Source organism: Gambusia affinis, linkage group LG13, assembly GCF_019740435.1.
Source record: "Gambusia affinis linkage group LG13, SWU_Gaff_1.0, whole genome shotgun sequence".
Lineage (NCBI taxonomy): Eukaryota > Metazoa > Chordata > Actinopteri > Cyprinodontiformes > Poeciliidae > Gambusia > Gambusia affinis.
In genome coordinates, this window is record NC_057880.1 from 3,631,191 (window position 1) to 3,644,455 (window position 13,265).

Below are 13,265 nucleotides of genomic sequence, written 5' to 3' on the forward strand. Positions count from 1 at the left end.
GTTTCATTGTTTACTGGGGCCGACTCAAATTTGGTTAAAGGAAATTTACATACTGTATTTTTCTCTAAATGCAAATTAAATTTTGGTTTGTTTTGTTTCAACTTACTTCTGAACAAGTGTCACATGTTATAATACATTTTAAAAGATTTATCAAATTCAGCAAAGAAAAAAAAATATTAGTCAACTCATAAAATGAGGTTAAATGAGTGAAGAATGAGGAATGTCTCAGAACTTCTAATCAGTAATCAATGACTTTCTGTTTCCCTGGGTTATAAATATGACAGAGAGGCAAATTTCATTTAAGTCACCAGGTTGGACATGCAGTGAGAGGTGAGCACAGCTGAAGAACTGCAGCAAAACACATCATCAAGTCTCCACAACATCCAGCAGACTCCAACTAATAGATGTCATAAAAGCCTATTCTATCCTACCAACACAAACATAAACATGTGGAGTTTTCTGAACTATATAAGGATTTTACCTGAACGTTTGGGCATCTATTGATTGAAAATGAATAGATTCATTGATTCATACAATGCTTCATAATAGCCAACAAGGTTGACCAAAGAACTTTACAGTAAAAAAATAACAAGGGAACAATATAATCAACACCAGAAATAAGGAAAGTGGTTCTATTCTGCTTAGTATTTAAGGCCTTAAACTTGGACTTATAGATGCCCGGGTCAGAGGTGGAGGGAAGGTCTAAAATGGATCAGAAAAGTCCAGTCCTCGTGGGCTACCATCCTGCAACTTTTAGATGCATCTCTGCTCAAATGCACATGGATCAAATCAACTGCTTGTTACCAGCCTGTTACAGAGCTGAGTGAATGCTGGTGGGGAAATTCAGACATGATGGATCAGAGCTGCATGTAAAAGTTGTAGGATGGCCCCCATGAGGTCTGGACTTGGTGACCCCTGGTCTAAAGGGTGTCCGTCTGGTTGCTGCTGTAGAAAAGACCCGGTCATCCCAATGCTTCCAATGTTTCCTTGGGACATCTTAATTAAACTTGATTTGATGACCTCAGAGATCTTCCTTGTACAGAAAGACTTAATAGTTTAGATGAATAAGGCGGGACAAGACCATTTAAACTTTTAAAAAGCAATAAATAAGCTGGTTTTACTGGTTTTGTTGTAGCAAATGTCCAGTCACACGTGGTGACACAGAGTTACCCAGTAAACAGTGATGTCAGTAACGCGTTAATTTGTAACGCGTTATTGACATCGGACCACTTTAAAATCCTTGTTAGAGTTTTCCAGACAACAGTGGACCACACAAATTTACAGTGGAGACATATTGTTGATGTTACCATTATAAAATAGGTGACAATTAAGTATTGGCAAAGATCAATGTTATTTTCACAGTAGGCGGAGTGTTATTGTTAGCAGCTGCTGAAAGTAACTAAAAAGTTACTTTTAGTGTAATTTAGTTACTTTCCAAATCAAGTAGTCAGTAATCTAACTAAGTTACTTTTTCAAGGAGTAATCAGTAGTCCGATTAAAGTTACGTTTTCAAAGTAACTATGCCATCACTGCCAGTAAGTCAGGTGACTCAGGCTCTGCTGTTTTCCCAAAAGTGTGTCTCTGCGAGTCCCGACATGCCTGTGGGTTTATCCTGGTTCTGCTTTGTTGCTTTGAGTTCAATCCAAAGCTAAGTCTCCGGTAGCAACGCTGCAGTAAGACTCAAAGTACCTACAGGACCAACGACATGCACTGTTTGACTAAGATCCTGGAGTAAAGCACACAATGTGTTTATGGTTAGTTTTTGCTCACAGCAGATGAATTTCAAAGACTCTGAATACCAAGACATTCAATCGTTAATGGAAGTGATCCATTAATAAAAACAGAGAAATTTAATTTCACAAAGCACTTCAATCCAAATGTTGGACATCTCAACAAGTTTCTCGTGAGGCCACACCATAAAAGTTTTCATGTGACGTTGTTGTGCATCATTATCTTTGGTCTTTTTATGTCTATGTGGGCCATGAGTCTTATGAATAAATTAATCATAAAATGCTAAAAACAAAAAAAAAAAAAAACATGTTGAAAAACATTGGAGAAGTCTGTCTCAGCTTCTACAGGCCTGGGCAGGTTAATGTCTTGATTACAAAAACATCAAGTAAGTACAAGTTGCTTGCAATGGTTGCCTTTTCCACTGAGTTTAGGATGCTTACAAGAAAATGAGATGCCTGTCCGTTCTGCACAGCACTGAGGATTAGGGATTGTTGCAGGTTAAAGATAAAAAAAAGTGACGGTTGACAGAAACAGAACAATGATTCCAAGCACATCAAACCTGAGTAGCACATCCACATAATCCATACAGATTAAAGAGACTGATGGGGACGAGGATTTCTGAACGTTTCTGTTGCTAAAACTGGTTTGAGTCTGGAGTAGATGGAATTTTTCACTCATTGCTTCCTTAAGTTCTCTGCAGATTGAATTTGATACTGCCTCCATCTGAGACCAGTCATTCACATATAATCCTTTCTTTCATTTTTGTCACTCTGATGGGGCAGCTCAAAACACTGGTATTACTCTCAGTCAGAGGAAACATGTTGGTAAAAACACAAATTGCTTTCTTCTCCAATCTACGAATCTATGAATAATTTTGAACCAAACAGTATGTCTTTAGGCCTACTTTGTGTAAAAATCTGAATATTAAAACAAAAAACGTCTCTGATGATAAAAGGTTTCCAGGTGGATCAATGTTCTCCAGACTATTTGTAGTTCTTTATCTTCTCTGTTTTTCCTTTTTGTTGTCTTTAAGTTAGACTCAGAAGTGTCTCAAAAAAACAACAGTCAGTCCTGAAACTGAAAGCACAGCCTGCAGTGATAATAATCAAGCCTGTGGGTATTACCAACACACCTTACCTGACGTGGTGTTCTTGGAAATAAAGTCAAACTCAGACATGTCTGTGTGTGTCTGCTTGCAGGTTGTTGGTGATGTTCTGTGTTCATAACAAAGAGCTGCAGGATTAGAGCCGCTGTTTTGGACTCTGACGTTTCCAGAGCTGAAAATAACCTTCCCAATGACGAGAACCGAGAAATAAATCTACACTGTTAAAAGTAAAAATAAAAAATTACAAACATCTGAATATTTACATTAGCTTATTTTTACAACAGGCCTCTCCTTGGGCTGCCACCTTATCGTGGTGGAGGGGTTTGAGTGCTCCAATGATCCTGGGAGCTAAGCTGTCCGGGGCTCCATGCCCCTGGTAGGGTCACCCAAGGCAGACAGGTCCCAGGTGAGGGGTCAGACAAAGTGCAGCCCGAAGACCCCAATGATGAATTCAAACTTTGGACTACGTGTTCCCTCGCCCGGACGCGGGTCACCGGGGCCCCACTCTGGAGCCAGGCCTGGAGGGGGGGCACGACGGCGAGCGTCTGGTGGCCGGGCTTTTACCCATGGAGCCCGGCCGGGCACAGCCCGAAGAGGAAACATGGGTCCCCCCTCCCATGGGCCCACCACCTGTGAGAGGGGCCAACGGGGTCGGGTGCATTGTGTTATGGGTGGCAGCCGAGGGAGGGGACCCTGGCGGTCCGATCCTCGGTTGCGGAAGCTAGCTCTTGGGACGTGGAATGTCACCTCTCTGGTGGGGAAGGAGCCGGAGCTAGTGTGTGAGGCTGAGAGGTTCCGGCTAGAAATAGTCGGTCTCACCTCGACGCATGGCTCTGGTTCTGGAACCAGTCTCCTTGAGAGGGGCTGGACATACTTCCACTCTGGAGTTGCCCAGGGTGAGAGGCGTCGGGCAGGAGTGGGCATACTTGTTGCTCCCCATCTCGGCGCCTGTACGTTGGGGTTTACCCCGGTGAACGAGAGGGTAGCCTCCCTCCGCCTACGGGTGGGGGGACGGGTCCTGACTGTCGTTTGTGCTTACGGGCCGAATGACAGTTCAGGTTACCCACCCTTTTTGGAGTCCCTAGAGGGGGTACTGGAGAGTGCTCCACCTGGGGACTCCCTTGTTCTGCTGGGGGACTTCAACGCTCATGTGGGCAATGACAGTGAGGCCTGGAGGGGCGTGGTTGGGAGGAACAGCCCCCCCGATCTGAACTCCAGTGGTGTTCTGTTGTTGGACTTCTGTGCTCGTCATGGATTGTCCATAACGAACACCATGTTCAAGCATAAGGGTGTCCATATGTGCACTTGGCACCAGGACACCCTAGGCCGCAGTTCGATGATCGATTTTGTCATCGTTTCATCGGACCTGCGGCCGTATGTCTTGGACACTCGGGTGAAGAGAGGTGCGGAGCTGTCCACTGACCACTACCTGGTGGTGAGTTGGCTCCGCTGGTGGGGGAGGATGCCGGTCAGACCTGGCAGGCCCAAACGTGTTGTGAGGGTCTGCTGGGAACGTCTGGCGGAATCCCCTGTGAGACGGAGGACATGGAGTCTGAGTGGACCGTGTTCCATGCCTCCATTGTCGAGGCGGCTCATCTGAGCTGTTGCCGCAAGGTTGTCGGTGCCTGTCGCGGCGGCAACCCTCGAACCCGTTGGTGGACACCTTCGGTGAGGGAAGCCGTCAGGCTGAAGAAGGAGTCCTATCGGGCCTTTTTGGCCTGTGGGACTCCGGAAGCAGCTGATGGGTACCGGCGGGCGAAGCGGCATGCGGCTCGGGTGGTTGCTGAGGCAAAAACTCGGGTGTGGGAGGAGTTTGGAGAGGCCATGGAGAAAGACTTCCGTACGGCTTCGAGGCAATTCTGGTCCACCATCCGGCGTCTCAGGAGGGGGGAGCAGTGCAGCACCAACACTGTCTACAGTGGGGATGGTGTGCTGCTGACCTCAACTCGGGATGTTGTGGGCCGGTGGGCAGAATACTTCGAAGACCTCCTCAATCCCACCGACATGCCTTCTGTTTTGGAAGCTGAGCCTGGGGACTCTGGGTTGGGCTCTCCAATCTCTGGGGTCGAGGTCGCCGAGGTGGTTAAAAAGCTCCTCGGTGGCAGGGCCCCGGGGGTGGATGAGATCCTGCCCGGAGTTCCTCAAGGCTCTGGATGTTGTAGGGTTGTGTGGGCTAACGCGACTCTGCAATATCGCATGGACATCGGGGGCAGTTCCCCTGGATTGGCAGACCGGGGTGGTGGTCCCCCTGTTCAAAAAGGGGGACCGGGGGGTGTGCTCCAATTATAGGGGGGTCACACTCTTAAGCCTCCCTGGCAAGGTCTATTCGGGGGTTCTGGAGAGGAGGGTCCGTCGGATTGTCGAACCTCGGATTCAGGAAGAGCAGTGTGGTTTTCGTCCTGGTCGTGGAACAGTGGACCAGCTCTACACCCTCAGCAGGGTCCTGGAGGGTGCATGGGAGTTCGCCCAACCAGTCTACATGTGTTTTGTGGACTTGGAGAAGGCGTTCGACCGTGTCCCTCGGGGAGCCCTGTGGGGGGTTCTCCGGGAGTATGGGGTACCGGGCTCTTTGATACGGGCTGTCAGGTCCCTGTATGACCGGTGTCAGAGTCTGGTCCGCATTGCCGGCAGTAAATCGGGCTCGTTTCCGGTGAGAGTTGGACTCCGCCAGGGCTGCCCTTTGTCATCGATTCTGTTCATTACTTTTATGGACAGAATTTCTAGGCGCAGCCAGGGTGTTGAGGGGATCCGTTTTGGTGGCCTTAGGATTGCATCTCTGCTTTTTGCGGATGATGTGGTCCTTTTGGCTTCATGAAACGGTTACTAGAAGCAGCTCTTATTTCTTCTTCCTCTGTACTATGTTCACCGCAAGTTTAATGCAGCCGGCAGCACAAAGCAGAATGCACACATTCCAGTCGGACTTTGACTGGGCCTGTCTGGCGCAGAAACACAACCCAGCCTGGCATCGGCTCACGTCAGACACATCGCTGTTTTAACTGTCTCAACTTGCCGCTTTTCTTCAGAACGCAGTTCGTCTCTGTGCGCTCATGACCTCAGGTCATGTGACTGTGTTTAGGTGAAACCACTGATAATGCAAACTGCTTCACTGCCTTGAATCTTTGATGGAAACTAAAAGCTTGCGAGGAGCCTAATGATGAGCTTTTAACAGGAAGTGCAGTGTTACTGGATGATCAAAGTGCTTTTATCCTCCTGTCAGCTGGCGATGTATAGATAAGTCCCTCTGTGTGGACGAACGGACTTCCCCACTGAGCTTTTCCTGCAACGTCCCCTCGCTCAAACATCACTAGGCACCAAGAGGGTACTTTTGGTTACGCTTTTATTTACAAGTTCTCCAGTGCTTCTCTGAATTAGTTAAGAAATAAAATACACACTATAGTAATAGTAGGATTACTATCATAATTACAGAGAAAACAACTCTAAGTGAAGCTTTACCAAAAGTGAGTCAACCAAGACCTGAGAGATAAATGTGGCAACAGTAACTTAATGATCCATTTTACCATGAAAAGGCTCAATATTCAACAAGTTTGAGACAGAAAATAAGCATCAATCTAAATTCATCACGTCAAGACACATGTCAAAAGGATTCACATATACCCTATGGGTCTCTGTGTTGTGCTGTAAACAGACTGGCCGCCTGTCCAGGGTGCATAACTGCTGGAGAAAGGCACCAGCTTCCTCATCACCCTGCAAGAATGAGTAGATGTAGAAGGCAAATGAACGATGAATCATTTCAACATGTCCAACGCTGATAATGTGACATGTATGCAGTAAAATTCATCTGATATGCAAACACATTTGTAAAAGGCAAAATCTAAACAAAAACAATAAATATAACTGCAACTGTACAACATCATTAACACACCCTAAACCAAAATTTGATTTAATTTCAGCTTTCAGTTTGTTGTACAAATCTGTCAGAGCGCTCCATCTTGATTTGGTTACTTTTGCCCACTTTGCCTCTCAGACTGTGACGACTCCTCTTCTCCAGTTTCTTCTTCATGTGACCACACAGATTTCCTGTCAGATTTAGTTGCTGTCTAGGCCCATTCAATTTCTCTCATATTCCTCTAAAGAAGCCATTTTCTTTTTGGTTTTGACATATGTTGGACTCAAATCTTCAGTCTCAGCTTTCTAGCAGACGCCTGAAGGTTCTGGGCCAAAACTGACCAGTTAAGAGTTGTTTATTATTTCCTCCACTTCCCAAAGGTGTAGTTATTCTTTATTAAAGTAACCCCACGATGCTACCAGCCCCATGTTTTACTCTGTGTACTGTTCTCTTTCTTTACTTTTCGTCCTCTGGAACAAAGACAACACATGGTTTGGAACTGTAGCCAGAAATACCAGTTTAGTTTCATCAGACCATAACAAGTTTTTCTGCATGGTTTTAGGGGGTTTTACTGAGACCTGGATGTTTTGTTTTTTTTCTGCATGACTATTTTGTCAGCTAAAGCTATGAAAAATATGCTGAAAAAAGTAGTAAAACCAAAAAAAGTAGCGTAGAACGATGATAAGTAAGACATTTCAACCAACAAATATAAACAAGATTAAAACTCTTGTTCACAGGGGATGAAATCTGATTAAATTAATATTTAATCAGGATTAAATATTAATGTTGACATTATGAATGTTTTTATGCTCTCATTTGTTGTTTTTATCATTATTGTGTGTCACTTCACGTGACCTGTCTAATTTGAGACACTTGTGTTCAATAAAGGGTGTGTCCTTCAAACAAAGGAGGTTCAACACGAAAGCCACAACCTGTGTGAGTCTATTGATGTCACGTTGAACGCTGTGCTTAAGAGTGATTCTGCTAACAGGTTATGGGCCCAGAATCAATAAAGTAAGTAAACAAGGAAAATGAACAAGAGAGAAAAAGATTTGCCGCACAGCCGCTGGTCAAGGCTTGTTTTTGATGGTGATCACATGATCAAGACAAAGTTTTTAGGTCATCTCCGATTGCAAGGGCTGAAAGAGACAATTTTGACGAAACCCCCCGATGAAGACGATGAAGAAGAAGACGCAAAGAAAAACGCTGAGGCTTATGCAGAGCTCATTCAGTTTTTGGATGACAAAAGTCTAGCACTCGTCATGCATGATGCAGCAGACGACGGACGTGCAGCGCTTGGAATCCTGCGGGCACATTACGCCGGCAAAGGAAAGCCCAGAGTGATTAACCTGTATACCGAGCTGACGTCACTGCAGAAATCACCCTGTGAGACAGTGACGGAGTACATCATCAGAGCTGAGACCGCAATCACCGCGTTAAGGAGTGCAGGTGAGGAGCTGAGCGATGGACTTTTGATCGCCATGGTCTTGAAAGGACTTCCAGGGATATTTAAGCCATTTGCTATTTATATCACTCAAAGTGAAGAAGGTGAGAGCTTGACTTTTGCAGAGTTTAAGACAAAACTTAGAAGTTTTGAAGACATTGAAAATATGCGTGCCACAGTATCTGAGGACAATGTGATGAAAGCTAAGGCACATTTTGGCACGAAATGCGCACCAAGAGGTGCAAATGATCCTGGAGAAGGAAGTTCTGACATTGTGTGTTTTAAATGTGGAGGTAAAGGGCACATAAGCAGAAACTGCCAGCGAAAGCAATGGTGCAGTTACTGTAAGAATAACAGTCACAGCAACGCAACCTGCAGACGGAGAAAACAACGAGACAACGCAAGGAAAGTAGCCGAAGAGACGGGCGGCGACAAAGAGTTTGCTTTCCGGGTGAGCGACGCTGACACACGAGTGGACGACATCAACAGGAGAGGTCTGATGGTGGACGCTGGTGCGACATCACACATAATCACCGACATCAGGAAGTTTCGGAAGCTTGATGGGAGTTTCCAGGCCAAGACGCACTGCATGGAATTAGCAGATGGATCCAGGTGTCTTGGGGTTGCTAAGCAACGAGGAGACGCGGAAGTGTGTTTGATTGACAGTAGAGGTCGACGTCTTAAAACGGTGCTGAGGAACGCCTTATACATCCCTTCATATCCGCAAGACATCTTCTCAGTGAAAGCTGCAACATCCAGCGGAGCAACGGTGATCTTCAAAGAAGGAAAAAACGTTCTTCTCAGAGGCAATACCAAGTTCCCCATTCACGTATGTAACAAATTGTATTACTTACAAACTATGGACAATGAATGTGGTGATCAGTGCAAAAAATGTTATGACTTACAAAGTTGGCATGAGATTCTTGGACATTGCAATTACAGAGATGTATTGAAGTTAGAAAATGTTGTTCAAGGCATGGAAATTAAAGGAGAGGAGAACCGAAGCCATATTGTGAAGTCTGCACAAAAGGAAAATTTGTTCAAACTAGGAACAAGGAGCCAGATGCAAGAGCTAAAGAACCGCTAGCAATGGTCCACACAGATTTAGCAGGACCTATAGACCCAATGTCCAAAGATGGTCACAGATATGCATTATCTTTCACAGATGATTATTCCAGTGCAGTCTTTGTATACTTTTTGAAAAATAAGAGTGACACAGTACAAGCTACTGAAAAATTTATTGCTGACATGGCTCCACATGGAAAGATTAAATGTATGAGGTCAGACAATGGTGCAGAATTCACAGGAAAAGAGTATCAGGCATTACTGAGCAGAAATGGTATCAGACATGAGACCTCAGCACCATATTCTCCACATCAAAATGGTACGGCAGAACGAAATTGGAGAACTTTGTTTGACATGGCTAGATGTATGTTAATCGATGGTGAGATGCCAAAAATGTTATGGCCGTATGCAGTTCAGACAGCTGCTGTAGTGCGAAATAGATGTTTTAATAATCGCACAAACCAAACGCCCTATTTCATGTTGGACGGGCAGACAGCCTAACATTTCTAGGATGCATAAATTTGGATGTGTATGTTACACTTACAAACGAGAGAAAGGGAAGCTGGATTCAAGATGTGAAAAAGGCATTTTTATAGGGTATGACAAGAATAGTCCAGCCTATATGGTCTACTATCCAAACAGCAGGAAAATCCAGAAACATAGGCTTGTAGAATTTGTATCCAGAGAAAAAAATGAGACGGATGTAACTTTGGATGATGATGATGACATGATTAGAATTGGTCCCAGAGTAACCAAAACTTCAGAGGCTGATCCAGAAAACGTTTCTGACCATAAAGTGAGCACAGTAGAAGAACCAAAAGCGAGTACCAGTGACACAAGACATGAAGAACCTGAGAGGCGATACCCTGTCAGAGAAGGAAAGAAACCAGGTTATTTAGATGACTATGTATGTGGCATTGATGATGAAGAACAGATAGCTAACATTGATTATTGTTACAGACTGATAAGTGGAGTACCTCAAACCTACAAAGAAGCTGTAACATCTGTAAATGCAAAAGAGTGGGTTACAGCAATGGATGAGGAAATGCAATCATTAAAGGACAATGTTACTTTTACCCTGACCAATTTACCTGAGGGTAAAACTGTAGTGGGTGGTAAATGGGTATATGCAGTCAAAAAGAATAGTGATGGTTCAGACAGATATAAAGCTAGATATGTTGCTAGAGGATTCAGTCAAAAGAAAGGTATGAACTATGATGAAACCTTTTCACCAACTGCTAGCATGACAAGCATCAGAGTGCTGATGCAAAAGGTGGCACAGGAGAACATGTTTGTTCACCAGATGGATGTAAAGACAGCATATTTACATGCCCCAATTGAATGTGAACTTTATATTGAACAGCCAGAGGGCTACAAGGAGGAATCTCAAGAAAATAAGAGACTGGTGTATAAACTGCAAAAATCTCTTTATGGACTTAAACAGTCGAGCAGAAACTGGAACAGAATGTTGCATGACTATCTATGTGAAATCAAGTTTGTTCAAAACCCTGCTGATCATTGTGTTTACACAAAGATTACTGATACTGAAACTGTATTTATCATTATATGGGTCGATGATTTGATTATTGCTGCCAGTGATACGAATATCCTTAGTGATATAAAAGAAAAACTTAACTCCAAATTTAGGATGAAGGACTTAGGAAATTTGACACATTTTCTTGGCATTGACTTTGAAAAAGATGCTGAAAGTATTAAAATGTCACAGTCAAAATATGTGAAGAAAATACTGGAAAAGTTTGACATGCTGAACTGTAAGCCACGAACTACCCCTTGTGAGCAGAAACTTAACTATGCTGATAATGCTGAAGTAATGAATGATGTCAAAAAATACAGGGAGGCAGTAGGAAGCTTAATCTATTTGTCAACATGTACAAGACCAGATTTAAGCTATGTTGTAAGTAAACTGTCACAGTACTTTGCAAACCCAACCACAGAACAGTGGAAAACTGTAAAGCATGTTTTTAGGTATCTAAGAGGCACACAAGATAAAGTACTATGTTTTAAAAAGGGTGCCTGTGGGAACCTTATATGCATACAGTGATGCCGATTGGGCAGGTGATGTAACAGATCAAGAAGTACAACAGGTTACTGTATGAGTCTAAATAGAGATGGTCCAATGGTCTCGTGGAAGACCAAAAGACAGCCTACAGTATCTCTATCAACATGTGAAGCAGAGTACATGGCATTAGCTGTTACTGTACAGGAATGCTTATACCTGAAACAACTGTTGTTCAACATGGACGGTAAGGATTATTTAGCTAAGATTTATGAAGACAACCAGGGGACCATATCGTTAGCCAAAAATCCTGTGTATAGACAAAGATGTAAACATATTGATATTAAATATCATTTTGTAAGATCAGTTGTAAATGAAGGAAAAGTCATTTTAGAATACTGTCCAACTAATGAAATGGTTGCAGATGTACTAACTAAACCAGCAACAAAGATTAAGTTGAGGAAGTATGAAATGTTTATGTTTGGTGTAACATGAAAGTATTTTGGTAGAAATATTCAGAGTCAGAGGAAGTTACCCAAATGTGAGCAAGTGGGGGTGTTGACATTATGAATGTTTTTATGCTCTCATTTGTTGTTTTTATCATTATTGTGTGTCACTTCACGTGACCTGTCTAATTTGAGACACTTGTGTTCAATAAAGGGTGTGTCCTTCAAACAAAGGAGGTTCAACACGAAAGCCACAACCTGTGTGAGTCTATTGATGTCACGTTGAACGCTGTGCTTAAGAGTGATTCTGCTAACAATTAATTTTAATCCTGTGAAGAGTGTGATTAAAGCTAAATGAGAATGTACTATAACCAAACACTCTGTCTAATAACAGGATTCTGTCTCTACTTTATCTTTTATCAGTTATAGAAAGTTTTAGTGTTACTTCCAATTACTGAAGTTGATCTTTACTTAATTTCAGATCCTCCTCTGACTGATGCCTTTGTATGAAGAATTTCTCTGAGAATTTGTAACATCTCTGTAAACGATGGCTTCAGCTAAAGGATACGAGGAGCAAACAGGAGAACCCAGCTGAACCTTATGGTTGATCACATGATCAATAACTAATAGCACATCTGACCCCCATAAGACTGAATGCTGCAATTTTATTAAATGGTGTTGCAATAAAGTATTAGTTTAGGGGATGCAAACATTGGTAAAGCAAAAAAAAATAAAATTATGTAAAATATTTTTGTACATCTTTCACATAAAAAGACATTTTCAAATACACGTTAGTGAGGCACACACTGTAAAATGTAATAAGTTCACTTTACTTAAAAAAAGTTAGGAAACCGATTGCCTCAAAATCTTCAAGTAAAGTAGCTAATTCATTTTAAGGTGTTATTGCTAAAAATAACTATGTTTAGACCACTCAGATAAAGGCAGTAAACTTGAGTGCCGTTAACTCAAAATCATTAGTAAAGTTGACTATAAAATGTCAATTATGACTACTTCCAATTGTGAGTTATGTCAATTAAGCAGTACTCATAAAAATAAGTTATGCTTACACGTTTAAGCGTTCACATTACTTGCAAAATATCAGGAAACCAATTGCTTTGATATGTTCAAGTAAGATGAACCAAAAGTGTTAAGTTATTGGAACGAAGAGCCAACAGACAACAGTTTGAATGGAAAAAAAAAAGTTTAATAATTAAACAAGTTTAACTTAAATACAAGATTCTCAACCTGGAAACAAAGTTTTCCATAGACTTTTTTAGGGAAAAAAAATTACATGACTTTTTTTTTTAGGGTAGCCTCAATTGAATCCTTCAAATGATGCTCTCTCCAAAAAAAAAAGAAAAAAAAAAAAGAATCAAACAAGAAATAAAAATCACTTTTCCAATAAGGGTAAAGGTATTAACGTTGATCCATAGTCAACGTTGATTCACTCACTGCATAAGAAGATTTTTTAGTGATTGGATTTTTGGTTTCAAGGACTTATGTCCAAGTGAGAGAAGCACCCTTTGAATGAAGTCAAAGGTGTACTTCAATTGTTCAGGGTACTCCAAATTCAAACCATAAATCAGTCCAAAGAGCAAAGACATGGCATG

General features: G+C 42.5%; 1 protein-coding gene across 1 annotated transcript; it reads left to right on the plus strand.

Moving 5' to 3' along the window:
• Positions 1–7,714: 7,714 nt before the first annotated feature.
• On the plus strand, positions 7,715–12,372 carry LOC122842741. The gene is made up of 3 exons (XM_044136883.1): positions 7,715–8,956; positions 11,870–11,917; positions 12,137–12,372. The coding sequence occupies exons 1-3, from the start codon at positions 7,715–7,717 to the stop codon at positions 12,146–12,148; spliced, it is 1,302 nt and encodes a 433-aa protein (XP_043992818.1). The 3' UTR covers positions 12,149–12,372.
• The last annotated feature ends 893 nt before the right edge of the window (positions 12,373–13,265 follow it).